The sequence below is a fragment of the Callorhinus ursinus genome, unplaced genomic scaffold, assembly GCF_003265705.2.
Source record: "Callorhinus ursinus isolate GAN/ISIS: 27379988/994484 unplaced genomic scaffold, GSC_fseal_2.0 scaffold1, whole genome shotgun sequence".
Classification (NCBI taxonomy): Eukaryota; Metazoa; Chordata; class Mammalia; order Carnivora; family Otariidae; genus Callorhinus; species Callorhinus ursinus.
In genome coordinates this window covers 7,975,581-7,995,568 of record NW_027397063.1, presented here as the reverse complement: position 1 = coordinate 7,995,568, position 19,988 = coordinate 7,975,581, and the positions used below count along the sequence as shown (strand labels likewise).

Below are 19,988 nucleotides of genomic sequence, written 5' to 3'. Positions count from 1 at the left end.
TGCCACTACATAAAATAACTGTATAGAAAAAAAAGGAAACAATGAAAAGATTTAGAGTTGCTGGTTCTGGATGATGAAAGGCTTCTAGTTTTTAACATAAGTATATATAACTTCACCTCCATGTATAATTTTTAAAAATTATACAATATATGATTATGTTCTCTTTAAGAGTCAACTGACTCATTTAAACAGTACCAGTTGTGTCCCTTCTATGAATTGATATTCATAGATGTCATATATATACTTGAATTTTATGTTTATTTATGTTTTTATTTATTAATTAGTTTATGTGTTTATGTATTTACATAATGAGATCACTCTAAATATACTACTGTATTACTTGCCACTTACATTTTAGACCTTTCTATGTCAGAACATATAGATATAAATTACTTTCTATTTTAAAGCTCCATAACTAAATTAAGAACAAAAAGAAAAATATTCCATACTATCATAATTTAACTATTCCCCTATTAGTGGGCATTGAGGTTTTTTCCCAAATTTTGCTCTTACAAATAAAGTTGCAATAAATGTCTGTGAGCAAGGTATTATTCTGCCTATGTGCAAATATAATACTATTTAAGCTAGATTCCTAGAAGTAGAATTGCAAGAGCAAAGGATATGAATGTATTACATTTTGATAATTTCAAATTGCTTTCCTAAAAAGCACAATTTACACTTTCACCAAAAATGGACAAATATGACTGCACACTTGATGAATCTTAATTTCTAGAAAGATGGCAGATAAAATGTGCTTCTTTTAATTTGTATTTCTATCATTATTACTATGACAAATTCATTTTTCATTTTATAAATGAAATGACTACTGACCATTTCATCTATGAATTACCTGTTAAAGTCCTTGACAAATTTTTTAATTTGGATGGTTTTACTGATTAATAGAAGCTATTAGTATATTATGGATATTAAGTTTTTGTTAATTTGTAAAAGTTTTCTCCCATTTTGTCACTTGTCCTTTAACCATTATTTACTGCATTTTTGTCATACATAAGTTTTCTTTTTCTAAAAATTTTTAATTATGGGTAAAATACATATTAATTTAGCAAATTAAGTATTTTAAGTGTGCAGTTCAGTAGTGTTAAGTACATTCACACTGCTGTGTAAACCAATCTCTGGAAGTCTTTTCATTTCACAAAACTGGAACGCTACCCATTAAACAAGAACTCCCCATTTCCTCTCTCTTCGGGTCTTGGCAACCACCATTCCACCTTCTGTCTCTATGAATTTGACTACTCTAAGTATCTCATATAAGCGGAATCATATAATATTTGTCATTTATGCCTGGTTTATTCCACTTAGCATAATGTCCTCAAGGCTTATCCATGTATAACATGTGTCAGAATTTCCTTCCTTTTAAAGGCTGAATAATATTCCATTGTATGTGTGTACCACCATTTTTTGATTATCCATTCATTTCTTGATGGGCACTTACATTGCTAGAAGTTTTCATTTTCACAAAATGAAATATCTATCATTTCTTTTACGGATTCTGAGTTTTTGTGCTTTGCTTAAGATCTTCCCCTAACAAGATTACATAGAGACTCTTATTTTCCCTTGATACTTTTATATAGATCTGTTTTACGTTTTACATTTACACTTAGCTTTCATCTGGACTTCATTCTGGTGTATAACGAAAGAGAGGGGTATCTTGCTATTTTTTTCAAACATATCTGGTTTTCCTAACATCATGTATTATTGACTCATGCCTCTAATTTGAAAGGCCACCTGCATCAAAAACTAAATCCTCAAATCTGTGTGGATTAGTTTCCGGATTCTATATCTTGATCCACTGATTTGTCTATTCACCAATTTAATACTCCTTAATTATTATATTGACAAGGCAAGTCCCTTTCACTTTTCTCTTTCAGAAATTTCCTACTGATTCTTTTTTTACCCCTACCAATTCTTGAGCATTTTTCCTTAAAAGGCAGTTTGTCAAGTTTTTCAAAAAACATTGCTGGAATTTTGAATGAGATTACACTGCAATTACAGACTGATACAACCATTTTTACAATTTATCTTCCCACCTTCTTTTGTAATCTTTACTAAAGTTTTATACTGTATTTTTTTTTGTTAAATTTATTTCGAGGTATAGTTTTCTTGTCATTTTGCATAGAATCTCTTTTTTCCTATGCCATTTTTAATATTGTTTGTTTTTTTGTTTATTTGGCAGAGAGAGAGAGAAAAATAGCAAGAGCAGGAACACAAGCAGGGGGAGTGGGAGAGGGAGAAGCAGGCTTCTATTATTTATTTATTTGACAGAGAGACAAGACAGCAAGAGCAGGAACACAAGCAGGGGGAGGGGGAGAGGGAGAGGGAGAAGCAGGCTTCCCGCCGAGCAGGAAGCCCAATGCGGGGCTCGATCTCAGGGATCATGACCTGAGCTGAAGGCAGACACCTAACGACTGAGCCACTCAGGCGTCCTATGCCATTTTTAATTATTACCACTGAATAAAAAAGTTTTTGATTTTTCTGTCAAGTATAAATCCATCATTAGTAATTAGTTCTAATACTTCTCTAGTTAATTCCCTATTACTTTTATAATCAGAAAAAAATTAAACTATGCTAAATAAAAAAGCCAATATCAAAAGATCATATGCTATATGATTTCATTTATATAACTTTCCTAAACGATAAAGAGAAGAACAGATTGCTTGTTGCTGGAGATGAAAATGGGAGGAAGAGAGGTGGCCCTGGTTATAAAAAGGTAACACAAGGGATCCTTACAATAAAGCTGTTCTGTCTCTTGGTCTGTGGTAGTGGTCAGACATGTGAATTACATAGAACACACACACAAACAAATGAGTACATGTAAACTTAGTCAATGGATGGTATTGATGCCATTTTCCTGGTTGTAAAATTGTATTAAAGTTATGCAAAATGGTACCACTGAGGGAAAATGAATGAAGGGTATATGGAATCTCCTTGTATCATTTCTTACAACTGCATGTAAATCTGTAACTATTTCAAAATAATAAATTTAAAACATTTCTAAATACGAAAAAATAGAAATTTAGTTTATAATTCTACTTACCAGAACATATGCATATCATTTCAGAATTCTTGGTAAATCAGAAAATTCAAAATGCCTCTTGGTAAATTTCAACTAAGTGTTTGAGTGTTCAGCTTCTCTAATATGACCAACTCTAGATCTCTAGTATGTCCAGCCCCATAATCTATTTCTTTGTCTTAAGAACACATTTATCACATTTCTATCATATTTTTCAACAGGATGATCCTTATTAAAGAGAAGAGTAAGTAACTTTTCCTATCACTTCCAAATAGCAAATAAAGTAATAGAAGAAGGATGTTAGGGAGGGGAAAAAGAAAGATTTCTACCAAAAAGATTTCTGGGGAAAAGAGAGCAGGTTAACAAAATGCTTTTTAAACCAAGTATAAAATTCCATAACAAAATATTATAAAGTTAAAAATACTTATAAAATAAGGTGTGTCCCAACCCTAAAACAACTGAAATTCTTTTAAAGTCTTTAATTCTCTCAGAGTGCCTCGGTGGCTCAGCTGTGGGGCACCTGAGTGGCTCAGTTGGTTAAGCCTCTGCCTTCAGCTCAGGTCCTGGGATCAATCCCCATGTCAGGCCCCCTGCTCAGCAGGGAGTCTGCTTCTCCCTCTCCTTCTGTGTGTGCTCGCTCTCTCTCTCTCTCTACCCCCTGCAAATAAATAAAATCTATAAAAAAAAGTCTTTAATTCTCATTTCCTTTAATTTCCTCATTTCTTAAACCTTGTTTCCTTGATTGATTAGATTCATTAGTTGGGGTTGCCAAAGTGACCAAATACAACAAATTACAAAGTACAAACATTTAAAATAAGAATACCCTTCTTTTCTCCTATAATGCCGTTTTACTTCATCAGATGAAACACTTCGGGAAAGGATCAACTTAGCAATAATGAGAGACCAAAGGGTGCCATTTTCCATGGATCTAAAAAAAGAAAAAGAAAAAAATCCATTTTCAAAATGTTTAAGATTTTTAAAGAGTGTTTGCCTGATTCCTTTTACAGAATTAAATAAATCACCTTGTGAGGGTATCAATTCACATTGGGCTTTTGCCCCCAAACAACTGCCATTACTGAATGGACTGGGAGGCTTAGGCTTCCAACACTCCTGGTACTGAGCTCTCATCCCCAAACCCCACAAATCCCAATAGGGGAGATTAGCCTTGAGAACCAGAGACTGCAGCTGGGAAAAGGACATATTCCACAGGACACCAAGGCTGGTTAATGCTGAAGAACCAAGGAGGTATTAATATCCGCCAGGGAAAGTTCTGAGTGTCGAGTATGTGGACTGAGATTGCAGAGAAAGATGCACTCAGCTTGGGGTTCCTGATACCACAGAGCATACTCAAAACACTATTGGCTAGTGAGAAAAAGAAGCAGTTTAACACAGTAATTTCAACAGGCTAAATACCTAACTGCTATAACCTGTGTGACTGTTGTCATACCTACTTTCCTCAACTAGGTGAGAGGGTTCTGTGGTTATAATCTTTTTTTAAAAAATATTTTATTTATTTATTTGAGAGAGACAGAGATAGTGAAAGCACGAGCAGGAAGGAGGGGGAGAAGCAGACTCCCCGCTGAGCAGGGAGCCTCATGTAGGGCTCCATCCCAGGACCCTGGGATCATGACCTGAGCTGAAGGCAGATGCTTAACCAACTAAGCCACCAAGGCGCCCCTGTGGTTATAATGTTAAGACACATCTGTAACAACATGCAAAGTAAAAGCTTAGATTTGAGAGTAGTGGAAGGATGGATCACAGATGACAAAACAACTTCTACAAGGTTTCTATTTCTTTCATTGTCATCTGTCCCATTCTTGAATGTATTTATGGATTTAAGAACGTAACCAAAGTTCAAATATCTCCCCAGATGAGTAAATCGAGTACTTAGAATCCACAAAGTATTTATCATTAAGAATTGGGTTTAATTTAGGGGCACCTAGGTGGCTCAGTTGGTGAAGCGCCTGTCTTCGTTGGGCTCTGGTCATGATCCTGGGATCCTGGGATCCATCCTGGAATCAGGCTTTCCACTCAGTGGAGAGTCTGCTTCTCCCTCTCCCTCTGCCCCTCCCCCTGCTTGTGCTTTCTCACTCTGTCTCAAATAATACATATTAAAAAAAAAAAAGAAAAAGAATTGGGTTTAATTTAGACCAACCCTCTGACTGAAAGATTAGCACAACGTGAGCTTACATTTTACAGAAACAAAGCCAAAAATGAGTAAAATAATCATATAAAAATGGATGCTGAAAGGGATTCTTACCTGTTAAATAACAGCTGTAAAAGGCCAGAAGTATTACCAAGTCCACACAAGTTATCATATGTAATATTCATCTTTTGAAGCATTTCACAAAATCCAGTTAGGAAAATAGGTGGATTGTCTAATTCCTCATACCACTGCAGTGAATAGAGCAGTTCTGCAACTATAGAATGGACGACACATCATCAAGTGTATTCTGTGAAGAGGCCTTTGATCACTTTCACTTCTCTGCCCCATTTTCTAATACTGCTACGCCCACCAGTCTCAAAATATCTATGAACTGATTTTCAAATCTGCTTTGAGATGTTCCATGATAATGAAACCTGAGAACATCTGATACAAAATGAGACTCTTCTCCCAAATCTTACTTGGTTCCTTTTCTGATTAGTGAAGAATGCGACTAGCCTAAGTTATCAGAAATACTGGAAGAATCTTCCTACTATTTTTGCCTCAAGTGGTAACAAGTTACTTACAGGACAAACAACTAATGGACCCAACACCTGAAATGAGAAGTTCAAGCCAATGTTAAGGAATGGGAAATACCATGATATAGTAAACAGGGCGTGGACCTCGGTGACAGACTGGTCTGGATTCAGATGAGCTGTCCATATAGTTATCAATTAGAGTACAAAAATCTGCCTCAGGGAGAGCTGTGAGAATTCAAGGACCAGTACCTAGCACATCATAGTAGATTTTAATACATAATTAGTCACAACACTCTCTTATAAAGCCATGTATGGATTTTGGAGTCAGAAGACATGAGACCTGGTTCAAAATCTAATCCTATCCCTTCCAAGCTAAGTAACTCTAATCAAGTCAAGATAAGAAAACAACAAGGTGAGGAAAACAATAATAATATCTGATAGGGTTGATAAAAAGATTAAAAACATAATGTTGTCAGTTTGTAATTAGTAACACAATTAACAAAAACAAATATTACAAAGATCATTACTCCAATTTCCAGTTTTGTTTTTGGACAGATTTACTCTGTGGGCAATATAAACTGCAGACTAATCTCCTTGCCCTTAACTGCCTGTGGAGCTGCTAGTCAGAAGAGGTGTTCCAGCTTTCTTCCCCAGGGCATATGTTCCTTCTACTACTAACTATGCTACAGCTGAAGGCTTACAAACAAGACTGACAGAGAAATTATGCAAATCCTCTGTACCTTTAATACCATTTTATATAGGTCACACTGCTTCCTACAATTCTACACCATTTCCTGGAATGGCGGATTTTTTTGTTTGAACCTCTACTTGCCAAGAAAAAAGTGTGTGTGTGTGTGTGTGTGTGTGTACATACATCCCTATGAACACAAAGGTATAGTGGTTCAAAAACTGAGAATTCAGAATCCTTGATGAAACGTTAGACTCACTTAACCATTTTCTTTAAGGATATATTCCATAGGATCTACCTGTATCAATGTCTTGCCAGCTTAAGTAACTGATCTTATACCAAATTCTGCTCTATTGCTAATAAGATTATAGCAAGTTTTCAGTATGTTTCCATCCAATGTGCAATTTACCATTCATCACTCAAGTAACCTCAAGTTTCTCATCACTAAAACAGCTAACAGGAATGGAAGATTCTTATCTAAATTGCAGGTTAATCAAAATTCTTTCAAAATTATAATTATTTCAGAACATTTCTATTATATCTGAATGCTCATATATACTTACTTATTTTCTCAAGCTCATTATTTTCTAGGACTATTTCCTTTTTCAGTGCAACTAATATCATTTTGCTCAATAAGGCTGAAGTACACAAATGGCTGGGAAGTTTCTTTGTATCTTGTTCTTTAAAATCTGTTTTGAAACACTCATAATTCAAACTCAATCTTCCTTCTAAAAGAGGTCTATGCAACCACTGTAAAAAGAATACATTAAATTATATACAAAATCATTAGATATTCTAAATTACTTACTACCTATGCAGTTAAGACAGGGAAAATGAAATTATTAGAATATCTTCAAAATGTTATTAGAATAACTTCAAAAATGAAGTTATTACTAGTTTATTAGTAAAATCACAGAAGCCTAGAAGTTTGGGTTTTACTTCAAGAAATTACCAACATGTGTATTTAAGACTCCTTCAGGACAAAACTAGGTCTAATTCACCTTGTACCATGGCAACTGCCACTGTCTTACAAACAAACATACAATATATGAGCATTCAGAGACATAAAGGCAAAGCAATATACTCATTTCAGAATACCCTTTTTTCTCCCCAGAAAAAAACAAAAGATAGTCATTTTGTTTACTTTTTCCTTCCCCAGAATAAAATAAAAATGTTTAAGCTTGCATGAAGTCCAAAGTTCAAAATAAGATAAGCACTATCCAATCTCAAACATACCTGCATAGGAAGAGACTGTCTCATCTTTTCCCATTCACTGTTGCTTGGCATTACACTTCCAATATACACTCCCAGAAGATTAGTATCTTCACTTTCTAGAAGCGTATTTAGCAAGTCATCAACAGCAGACAAGAGGACTTGAAGACTGAAAATAATGCAAACCACATAAGTGTTATAGTTATGCTATGACTAACTTAACACCCTGGTACACATTAAATACCCTGTGGCAGGCTAACAGTTTACCTGAACAAAAAGACTAGTAAAAATGAAGCTAAGCAACTCCTCTACCCTATATCCAAAATACACACAGCCAAATTGTGGATTTAATCCAACATTTATGATCTGAAATTGAGTGCTGCTCAATTGAGTGCTGCTTCTATCTCAGAATGAATGCAACTTGACTTATTTCAGATCAGATATTTCTGAAATACAGCTACCTTACTGTATGAAAAAAACCATGACGTTCAGCAAAATATATGACCCAACCCTAACAGCCTCTGGATGCATTCTCTTGGTTTTCACTTTTACATATGGATTTAGGCATGAGGTGTGAAATATATTTGCAATTCAACACCTTTAAACAGTGGCTACCTGGTCCCCCAAAATAAACAATGAAGAACAGTCACTATGTGTGGTGGCCATGAGGGGTCATGGTTATAATCCACACCAGCCCACAAGACAGAGGATGGCACCACCATCACATCACTGAGCATAAATTAGGAGTCCAGCAGATATGCTAAGACAAATCACTCTTCATTTAATGGAATTTAAATGAATGATCATTAAAACAAATTCCTTCTGGAAAAATCTTTTTGTCTGGATCTTCTCTTAGAGTCCTATAGATTTCTTATATAACAAATCATTTTTCATAGTCATTCACACTAATCATGGGCTCTTATTTAAAGACAGTGATCAGGTATTAAAGAGAGAGCAAATGAGCATAAAAAACGTTACCTTTTGATATCCAAAGATGAAGACTGAACTTGGTTCTTCAGCCACAGAGCAGACAAACATAGGAAGGTACTCTGTTTATATGTATTGCCAGTTTGGTGGATCAATAAATTCACACCACAGAGCCAAGTATTTTTCAGTTTACAGATAAGAAAGTCTAAAATCAAGATGTCAACAGTAATTTGTAATCCCTATGAAGCAACTATAATCAGTACAAAATGTCTGAAATAATTCAATGTAGACTTGAGATTTTTAAGATACTGCTAAAAAAGGAGAACATAAAATTTTGCCGAAATAAAATAATCGTCATAAATGTGCAATAATACAAGCTAGCTCATGCCATGTAAATACAAACATGTTAAGATTTTTAAAGTTAGCTTTCTTCTGCTCTGAACTTATTTATAAGGGCACTGTCCTTTTGGGAGATGTGAAAAATATTATACCTTTTCCAAATAGAGAAGTTAGTATAAAAGAAAGGGTTTGGAAGGAAAGGTATCAATACTAGTATTTTTTAACATTCCTTTCATAATTAAGTCTCAATTAATACATAAGGCAATATAGTCTTTAAAAAGGCAATCTCAATTTCATTTTGATATATACCAACAATGAGGAAGAGAAGGAGATATTAATACCCCCTCTTAATGAATGTGGAGATTGAGGCATCAAGAAATTAAGCAACTTGCCAAACCACAGCCACTGAGTGAAGGGGTTAAGATTCCAACTCATCTATCATGGCCCCTTCTAAAACTGTGTCTTTGGTATCAAGAAAGAATTTAGACAAAATGTCTACAGACATCTTTAACCTGGTTTCTAAAGCTGAAAATGTTTAAGATTTGTAGCCCTTTACTCAAAATGCCTTCAACTTTCAAGTACATTATGATTCAATTAATAAAGCCTGGGCATTTACACTATGAAGGTCAGAGCCGGAGATTCCCAACAAAACATTGAGCAGTAAGCTATTACCTGGCAAATGTGTTTTTTCTTTGCTCTGAGCACATAACTGAAAGAGAGTTAATAATAAGTCTTCAGATGATGGCATTAGCAAACATCCTTTTGCTGAGCTGAAATAGTTATAGGCCACATCACAGATAAAAGACACTGATGAGTCATTATTTTCAGCTTCTGACAATTCCTTTGCTTTGGATAAAGTTTCATGAAGTTTAACAATAATTCTTTCAACATATACTTCTCCAATCAAGTAATCTAGAGAAAAAAAGTTCACAGAGACAAAAAATTTTAAAAATATTAAGTGTGTTTTTTAATACCTTACTTTGGGTTAACAACCACTTAAATCTTTCTGTGTATTAAAAAAATGTAGACAAAAGAAAATTATATCAATAAATCAATCTGATCTCTCGCACATAAAAGCCCTAACGTAAAAAAACAATTTAAAAGTAAAAAAAAGCAATGCTCTACAAAATTAGTGAAGAGCTTTGCTATTCAAAACCCTTTAGAATATAAAACTAAAAATATTACAATGTCTTCCAAGTTATGCTAAAAAGATTAATAGACATTTAGGGTGCTTATAAGATTAAAATATCTTAATGAAGTCTTGTTATTCTTAATCAATTACATGCGAACTTTGCAATATGGAATCCCCCCCAAAAGCGAAAGGTTTATTCCCTACTAAAAAACAAAAGCCATATTTTTGCCTACCATTTTTAATGTGTTGGGATAATACCAAGCTTAGAAGAGCCCATCTTTCTGAGAAGTAAGATTCAGAAGATACTGAGGATTCCAAGTCCTTATTACAAAGATGATCTGCCAAGGTTACCAATTTCTCTCCAACGATTTCTCCTTTTAGCCAAGGAGTTACTAAAGCATGTTTATCTGAACTAGAACATGCCTAAAACCATAAAATCAAAGCAAAGATTAGAAGATGAAAAAGTTTATCTACCTAAAATATTACTTGTACCATATTACCTCCCTTCATCATCATGGCCCCAACACTACTCCCACTCCTCCTCAAGTTCTAAGAAGGCTGGTATTGTCCCTGTTCCCCACTAAGCCTTGCTTATGTACACTTTCATGCTTTACTCATGCTATCTTCCCAACCACAAATACTTCCCCTCTTCTTTACTTATCAAAATCCCATCCATTCTCTCAGAATTGTTACAAAGCCCACCTGCTTTACGAAATCTCCCCCATCCACTCCAGTCCATACTCATCACTGCTTTTCTCTGTATTTCTAAAGCACTTACTGGATTGTATTATTATTTATAATGTTTCATCTGTGTATGTCTTGTTTCCAATGGGATTGTAAGTTCCTTGAGAGTAGAGACTGTCTTAAACTTCTTTGATACCTGCTATCAACACTGCAGATATGTTCAATGAATAATGAATGGATGAACTTTGAAGACATTTTAAAATGCTCTATATTTTAAATTTTTGTTCATTAATTTTACTAAAATTAAGGAACAACCATTATTTAATAGTTGTAAGTTACTTCAATATGAACAATGGGCCTTATTATTTCCCCTAATTTTCTGCAATAGTAACTGAGGCCAGATATCTAACAGCAACTGGTTTATTTTCATGGAGTGGGGAAGCAAGGAAAAAAAAAACTGCAAATCCACCCCCAAAAGCATGCTGATCCATGTTTCCAGAGCTTCTTTTGCTTTAGGGCTGACAAGAAAGGAATTTGCAACTTGGTTCATTTCAAAGCAATCTGGAAAAAAAAAAAAAAAATCCAAGTGCAGATTGGGTGGTGCCTAAAAAACTGTTTATCCTCTTATTTAAGAAACTGTAGGTAACCAGGACTTTTATTTTAGTCCAAGCTTTACCACTATTCTGGCTTTATGACCTTGGAGAAATCTCTTAACCAACCTGGGCCTCTTTCCTCATTTTAGAAATGAAGATTAACCTAGAAAATCTCAAAAGTCCTTTTCTGGTTACAAAATTCAGGTTTGTTTTTAAAGAAGCCGACTTTATAACTCTGATCATAAAGTATAAAGTTGCCTAAAAACAAGAAAAACTAGAGTCTATGTAGCTATATAATATTGGCTTTCCTAATAGAGTTTACTAAATAAAACTGATCTATTTTAAAGAATCCAGGAAATAAACTTCTAAATGTCTCTCAAGTTAGCAAGACATGAAGTACAATACTTAATGTTTTAACCAATCTACAGAAAGAACCTGACCAGCTTTAAGGGGGGGTGAAGAGACCCGTTAGTCATGGAAGTATAGGAGGCAAACACTACCCATAACTTCTAAACTCTACCCAGGAAGAGGATAGTCTCCCAAATGGATATGAGTATTTGAGCTCCCTGGCAAGTACATTCCTAAGTTGAAAATGGGTATTAGTCTTCTCTTATCAAATTATTAACTCCTTTTGCTCTGATTCTAGACTTACCAAGTAGCTTTCTGATAATTTGGCTTTTCATGTACCCTGCCTATAGAAAGAGAAGGTAGTGGATAAACTAATGAAATGTTGATACATTATATTTCTCACTGAAAAACAGTCAATTAATATTCTGTATTTATTCTGTAAAAAGAAACTATTAGGGGACATAGGGAGTTACTATTTAATGGGCAAAGAGTTTCAGTTTTCCAAGATAAATTCTGGAGACTGGTTCACAATACTATGAATATCCTTAACAGTACTGAACTGTAAACGCAGAAATAGTTAAGACGGCAAATTTTGTTATGGGGTTTTTACCGTAATTTAAAATAAAGGTACAAAAAAAACCTTATAAATTAAAAAGTTATCTGTGTAAAATTTAAAAATAATAAAAAATGCTAAAATAAAAAAAATTTTAGGTAACTAGTCTAAACATTTCTATGGTTGAAAAGTATTGCATCATTTACATCTTTATTAGGATAAAACACTTAAGTCATTTTTAAAACTTCTAAATTGCTTAGGTTCCTTGATTTCTTTTCATTATTTCTATCACAATTTTCTTATTTAGTCAAGTGGCAATCAGACAAAGCCTGCAAGATCTTAATTTGCCCGTACAGGATTCTGGAGTAGGACAAACTTAATTTCTTGAAGTGTTCTAGCCAAAGCTAAAACCACTCAATCCATTTCTATCGAAGGAAAGGTCACTAGGATAAGGGCAGAAACCTGTAGTCTTAATTTAAAGGTCATCAAATGTTTAACTCTCCTTTTGTTACTGCCAGGGGAGAAACACTGGATTTTCCAGAGCCTAGTCCCTCCTTGCTGATATTCCTAACCAGAAAAATAATACTACAGAAAGGCAAACAACAAAAGCTTTCCCAATTATGGGAAGAAAGTTACGGTAAGAAGGAAGTTCTCTAACATAGACACCTGACCACATACCAGCATGTGAATAGGATTGGTTTCCATTTTTCTATACCCATAAATACCAAAAAGAAAAAAAAAATCCCTAAGATACCTTTTCAATGACCTGAAGAATAGAATTCCATTTCAGATCCCCCTGAAAGAGGAAAAAGAATTAGAAATAATCTGCTAGAAGGAATGAAGTCACTATGTAATCACTACAAAACTAAAACTTTTTTAGCTACTCCAACTTTAAAAAGTATAGACTAAAAAACTTTGCCTTTTATTACCAAGCATTTGTCATCTTACCATACTTACTGAACACATACCCGTAAGTCTCATACACCTCCCCATCACAATCAAGAATATATTGCTTGTGCTCGCTTTGGCAGCACATATACTAAAACTGGAAAGAATATATTGCTCTTCTTTAAACAGATATTCACAGCCAAGAAACCACCCAAGAATAACCTCCATGCGGGTCTCATTCTACTTATCAATAATTAGTGTGGCAATGTAAACCATTATAGTTTAAAGAGATACACAACAATACCTCGATGAGATCATCCAAGACATATTTTCTTTCCATATTATTGTCACAGCAATGGAGGGCACTGTACAAAATGTCCACCAAGAAACCAGCTTCCTTCCTTGGATCTTCATTTAGCCAACCAATCAGTTTCTGGTATAAAAACCGCACTGCAGGATTTTTTTGTGCAAGTCTGGCTATTTCAAGAGGTTTAGCTTTGACAATACTCCATTTTTCATCACCTAACAGCATTTTAAATACCTGGGTTGAAGAGAAAGAGCTAAGCAGAGTAGAAAGGAACCTTAGATGTTGCTCCGACTTTTGCTCATTGACATAATTAAAACTCATCATTGCTAGTTTACAGACCAAGTCTTCCAAAGGTTTCTTCCTTAGCGGCGATATAAGGTCTGAACAATTATGAGTGAGAGAAGGTTCAGTCATTAATTCAGAGCCTTCACTGTTCTCGCCTTCTGAGGAGACACATTTTTCATTCTCTTTATTACTTTCTGGTAGCTCATCAGTAAATCTAACCTTACCAACTTTTTTTTTATTTGACTTCAGCGAGCTCTTTGGCTTCTGAAGGACCTGTAGCAGGTTAGATACACCTGACACGGATTTCACATCAGCTTCTGGCTCATTGATTTTCTCCACACAGATCTCTGAGAGTCTTTCCCAAAAATTCAGCAGCACTTTGTCCAAACTGTGAGCTGTTTTATCATCTTTCTCCACATTTGCTTTGGTTTCCCAGGAACTTAAAGTTTCTGCTAAATGGTTAAACAGCTGCCCATCTTGCAATCTTGGGTCTTTGAGAACTGCATCAATAAAAGGAATCAACTAAAAGAGAAGGTAGAAATAGAAAAGTTCAGTTTTCAGGAGCAATAAAATTTAAACAAGATATTTGTAAAAAAAAAAAAAATAAGTAAAATGAAATAAACAAGGGCCGGGGGGGGCGCCTGGGTGGCTCAGTCCTTAAGCAGTCCCTGACTCTTGATTTCGGCACAGGTCATGATCTCAAGGTCTTGAGATCAAGCCCTGAGTCAGGCTCCGAGCTGGGGATGGAGCCAGCTTAAGATTCTCTCTATACCTCTCCCTCTGCCCCTCTTCCCACTTGCTTGCTTGCTCTCTCTCAAAATTAAAAAAAAAAAAAAAGAAAGAAACAAGGTATTTGTAAAACATTATAAAATCCCATATTTAATAACTGAAAAACATTGATTTTTTTTCCCCTCAAAACTCTGAAGAGTTAACTTGAAGATCATTTTCATATCATACAAAGAGGTTAACGATTTCGCTGCATTCCCCCTCAATTACTTTTTATGATATAATTAATCAAGATTATTGGTCATTAACAAATAATATAGTTTTCTTTGCATTTTCTGAACTTACTCAAGGTTTTTACTTTTTTCTAAATCAATATGAAAGATATATGGACCCACAGAGTTCAGAACTTTTTCTTAAATTACAAAGAGAAGTTAACTGAGACATCAACCAGGATCTACACTTATATAATTTCTTTAATTTCCTAACATAAGGAACCATATTCCAGAACTTGCTCTTATCACTGGTTCTAAAAGCCAAGCACAATTGTTCACAAAAGGATAAATGTTGTTAAATATTTTAGAAGTAACAAATTATTGCATAATTTACACTTAATATAAAAGACCACAAATAGCAACTTTGAAATTATGTTTTGTGTTACAACTCTACAATAAACAGGGTTTGCACATCCAGAGACTAATTAGTACTCAAGAATTATGGTATTATTCCGGCAACAAATACAGAATTTTTATTTAGTTGGTCAGCAATACACATTACTCAATTTGTAAATAATAAAAAATGAAATCTATATGAAGGTTAATTAATAAAAATGTCAACAAGATGCAATGGGCTTGATTCTTTATAGTCAATGTGCAAAGGCACTGATGATTTTTACATTATAAGTACCTGGTCATTGACGAGCATCTCTTCAATTTCTTCCTCACCTAAGTTTTGTTGCATTATAAAACGTAAGCATTCAAAAAAAGCTGATATTACTGCTGAGCACTCTGAAAAGCTGGTTTTTATTCTTTCTGTTGATAGCCTAAGAAATAATAAATAACTATGGCTTACTCTTTCACAAAAAAGAAAATAAGCAACTCAGAAACACCTAAATAAAGACATGGATAAGGCATCATACCAAAAGAAAAGAATTTTTTACAGTAAAATTCTTAAACTAAAAACTAAGAACAATAGGAACCTGAAGAAGTGTGAAAAAAGCATATTTTCAAATATGTCAACAAAAGAGAATACAAATCTATTTTCTATTCAGGAACAAATCCATCTGAAATTTTAAAGAGAGGACTTAAATAAAGATAATAATGTAGTAAAAAATAATTTTGTAATCATTAATAAAACAGTATCTTTTACTAAGTTCAACAATTACACTAAGAAATTTTTTTTAATTATGACTTTAAAAACAGCTATCATATTTAAGTTTATGGAAGTTACAAACTCTTCAGTGGTTCATTTTTTCCATTTGGGCATTTGTATTTATCAGCATTCCAAAAAATAACATTTGAAAAATGGTCTATTTCCATCTAAGGCCTTACAATATTCATTGCACTTTCTATTGTGTATTACAACTGAAGCCTTGAAAGTACCCAAGAAAAGGATTCCAATTGTAATTCTCTGAAAACTTTAAAAGTGCTTAATGAACAGCAAAACAATTTGGAGAAATTTAAATAAGACAATAACGAGTATGTCATCCTACCCATATATGCAAACAAGAAAAATCTCTTGCGATCAAGAAATTTAAACTCCTTACCCTGCAACTACAGAGGTGAGGAAATTTTTGAAGAAATCCAACTTTGGATCTGTAATGGTCTGAGGGAGTTTGCTGATAAAGGGCAAAAGATAAGGATATATGACAGTAGCCAGACCCCGACCACCTTCACGGATCACAGCTGACAGCTTCGGAAACACACTTTTTTTTGCATTTACATGAAGCCAACAGTCCTAACAAAGGAAAGATTATAATAACAATTAGAGATCATAAAATACTTTTCCCAATTAAGAGACATATAAGCTCTCAAAAGTAGTAATCAGGCATTCTACCTAGAGAGATTAAAATCTCTCATCACTAAAACTAAAACTAAATTTAAACTAAAACTCAGAAATTTTAATAAATTTATTACATATAGTAATCATACACCCCACGTGCCTCACACATAATTGATCAGAAATAATTAACTTAAAAGACTTCTATAAAAGCTGCTTTGTAAAACGGACAGCAATATTCAATCTTAAATAAAAGATTCAGATATACTGACTTCACTGGATCACATACGGTTTAAAGAATAATTGATATGGCTAAACTAAAAGTACAATAAAAACTCTATGCCATTTTATAGTCAGTTTAAGATTTATACCAAGTTTTGGATTAAGTATTTTATTTCTAAGAAAATATTTTTTTCCAGTAAGTTTTAGATAGTATAATCTGATAGGCTCTCTCTCACATCATATCTAAGGCTTCTAAAAAACAAACTAAGAAGACAAATATTCCCTGATGTACTGAATGTACCTCTCTTACACACCTCAATAGTTGTAAGTGTATAAAGTACAGCTTCCCAGAGAGCTGGGCACACAATGGGGTCACTGTCATCAATGCTAAGTAGAACAGATGGGCTCACTTTGGATGCTTCCTCTTTCATCAACTGTGGAATACGCTCGCACAAAGCAGAAACTAACTCAAAATAAGCTGAGCGGATCTAAAACAAAAAAGGAAAAGCTGGATTAAATTAAAGCCTAGTAGAGCTACGATGAAATTTTTATTTAATAGCTTGATAGTTTATTCATACTAACCCTCCCATTAATAAAACTAAAAAGGCTAGAAAAAACATTTTAAAATCTTCCCTAGAGTATGTGGGCTGTAAGGACATTAGGAATTACCACATAAAAGTGAAGGCAGAAAGAATTCAACTTTCTATTTCTTTGGCTGAAGCCAGATCCTCTCTAATGGCTGAGGCCTTCAGCTGGGGCCTCAAATTATTCCTATTGATGCACTAGGCTACTAGGTTGCACAAAGTTAAATACAACCAAGCAAACCAAAACTAAGAAACCATCAGCCACGATCAACAGAAACAAAAGATGACACAGAGATCTGAGACTTTAAATCTTAGAATTATCAGTTACAAATTCCTTATCAACAATTCTTATTATATTTAAAGAAGCAAAGGTTTAAAGAAATCTGAAAGGAAAAGGATCTCAGAAAAAGCACAGCAGATGTGAAAAAGAATAAAGCACAATTCCTAAACTAAAAATAAACAGTCAGAAAGAAAGACAGATACATGATAGATTAGAACTCAATTCACAGTTTAAGAACAGATCATGAGAAATAAAGAGTAAAAGAAATTATCCACCAAGTAGCATGGAAAGACAAAAAAGATGAAAAACACCAAGGACAACATAAAACACAGAGGAGAAAGAAGGTTTAATATCTATTTAATCAGAATCCCAAAGGAAGAGGAAAGAATGAAGTAATGGAACTATCTGAAGAGGTTAATAGCTAAGCATTCTGTACAGCCAATGAAATACACCAATCTACAAACTCAAGAAATCCAACAAATCCCAAGCAGGATACATAAAAAGGAATCTACACCAAGACACAAAACGGTGCAACTACAAAAAAAACAAAAGCAAAAATAAACCAAAACAAAGAGTAAATCTTCAAAGTGGTCAGAGGAAAAAGACAAACTACCTTCAAAGGAAGGACAGTAAGACTGACATCTAACTTCAATATCAACAATATAATCAACAAGAAAACAACTGCCAATATTTAATCCTGTACCCAGTTAAAATCTATGTCAATGAGAATGAAGGGGTGCCTAGCTAGTTCAGTTGGTAGAGCATGAGACTCTTGATCTCGGGATTGTAGCTTTGAGCCCCACATTGGGTGTAGAGATTACTTGAAAAAATAAAACCTTAAAAAAAAAAAAAGAATCAAAGTGAAATAAAAACACCTTCTGATAGAAGAAAGAAAAAGACTTCATCTTTGGCAGACCAACACAAAAAGAAATCCAAAGGACATGTTCTACATACAAGGCAGATGATCCCAGATGGAAGGTAGATGAAAAAAGGAATAAAGAGCAAACAAAGCACCAAATATGCAGGTAAATCTAAATGAAGATTCAAAGAGTATCACAGTAATATTTTCTGGGATAAAAAATACACATACACATATATTAAACTTCACAAAGTACTTTATTTCTGCATATTTTATATAAAATATTACCAAATCGATTTTAGCAGTGTATTTAAAAAGATAAATACACAGCATGACTAAGGTTATCTCTTAAATGCTAGGCTGGAAAATTATATGATCATTTAAACATATCAGAAAAAGTAATCAAGAAAATTTTATCATTAATTTATGACAAATACTCAGCAAATTAAGAATAAAAAGGAAACTTTAAACCTTGTAAAATCTAGAGAAAGCATCATACTCAAAATATTTTTTTTAAATAAGGATTTTTTTTTTAAGATTTTATTTATTTGGCAGAGAAAGAGACAGCGAGAGAGGGAACACAAGCAGAGGGAGTGGGAGAGGGAGAAGCAGGCTTTCCACCGAGCAGGCAGCCCCATGTGGGGCTCGATCCCAGGACCCTGGGATCATCACCTGTGCCAAAGGCAGACGCTTAATGACTGAGCCACCGAGGCACCCCCATACTCAAAATATTAAGAGTCTAAAACTATTTCATTAAAGTCAGGAACAAGAAAAGGATGCCAGCTCTCATCACTTCACTCAACTGGAGGACCTAATTAATACTAAGAGACAAGGAAAAAAAAGAATTGGAAAGTAACCCAAATAAGTAACTATAATCATAACAAAATAACAGGCTATAAAAAATATTCAAAAAGATCTAAACACTGGCTATTAAAATTAACAAGAGTTTGAGAGAGTTGCTGAATATAAAATTAACATACAAAAGTATAGGATACCTATTATCAGTACAAACAAAATAAAAAATGTAATAAAAAATGTAACAAAAAACAAAACCCATTTCACAACAGCACCAAAAATTATAAACATGTTCAGGATGAAACACACTATAAAATACTATTTTAGGATGAAAGGGGCCTAACATAGCCTAAAAATTTTTTAAAAAGAACAAAGCTGGAGGGTTTCCAAGTTTATTACAAAACAATAATAATCAAGGAGTGTGGTATTGGTGTAAGGATAAACATATAAATAAATGGAAAAGAATAATGAGTCTAAAATTAAAATCCAAGATATATGGTCAACTGAATTTTGACAAAGGTGCCAGAGTAAGGATAAGACAGTCTTTCAACTTTCAGGATACTTCTATGAAAAAAACTAATTTGGGGCACCTCTGGGTGGCTCAGTTGGCAACTCTGCCTTCGGCTCAGGTCATGATCCTGGGGTCATGGGATTGAGCCCTATGTCAGGCTCCCTACTCAGCAGGGACTTTGTTTCTCCCTCTCCCTCTCTTCCCCCACCCATGCTCTCTCTCTCTCTCAAATAAATAAAAAGAAATCTTTGCAGGGGCACCTCGGTGGCTCAGTCATTGAGCGTCTGTCTTCGGCTCGGATCATGATCCCAGCGTCCTGGGATTGGGCCCCACATTGGGCTCCCTGC

The 19,988-nt window shown here is 34.2% G+C and overlaps 1 protein-coding gene across 5 annotated transcripts in view; it reads right to left on the bottom strand.

Annotated features, from left to right (window-relative positions):
• The window catches only part of LTN1 (listerin E3 ubiquitin protein ligase 1), a 62,397-nt gene that overhangs the window by 31,059 nt on the left and 11,350 nt on the right, over positions 1-19,988 (bottom strand). For all 5 annotated transcript variants that reach the window (XM_073891446.1, XM_025872447.2, XM_025872466.2 and 2 more), the window contains 12 exons: positions 16,927-17,100; positions 16,158-16,348; positions 15,299-15,434; positions 13,382-14,191; positions 12,944-12,985; positions 10,245-10,434; positions 9,552-9,791; positions 8,592-8,745; positions 7,638-7,782; positions 6,965-7,151; positions 5,292-5,451; positions 3,855-3,959 (listed from right to left, as the gene is read on the bottom strand). In XM_073891446.1, the coding sequence (XP_073747547.1) occupies positions 3,855-3,959; positions 5,292-5,451; positions 6,965-7,151; positions 7,638-7,782; positions 8,592-8,745; positions 9,552-9,791; positions 10,245-10,434; positions 12,944-12,985; positions 13,382-14,191; positions 15,299-15,434; positions 16,158-16,348; positions 16,927-17,100 (2,534 nt within the window). The remainder of the gene's footprint in view (positions 1-3,854; positions 3,960-5,291; positions 5,452-6,964; positions 7,152-7,637; positions 7,783-8,591; positions 8,746-9,551; positions 9,792-10,244; positions 10,435-12,943; positions 12,986-13,381; positions 14,192-15,298; positions 15,435-16,157; positions 16,349-16,926; positions 17,101-19,988) is intronic.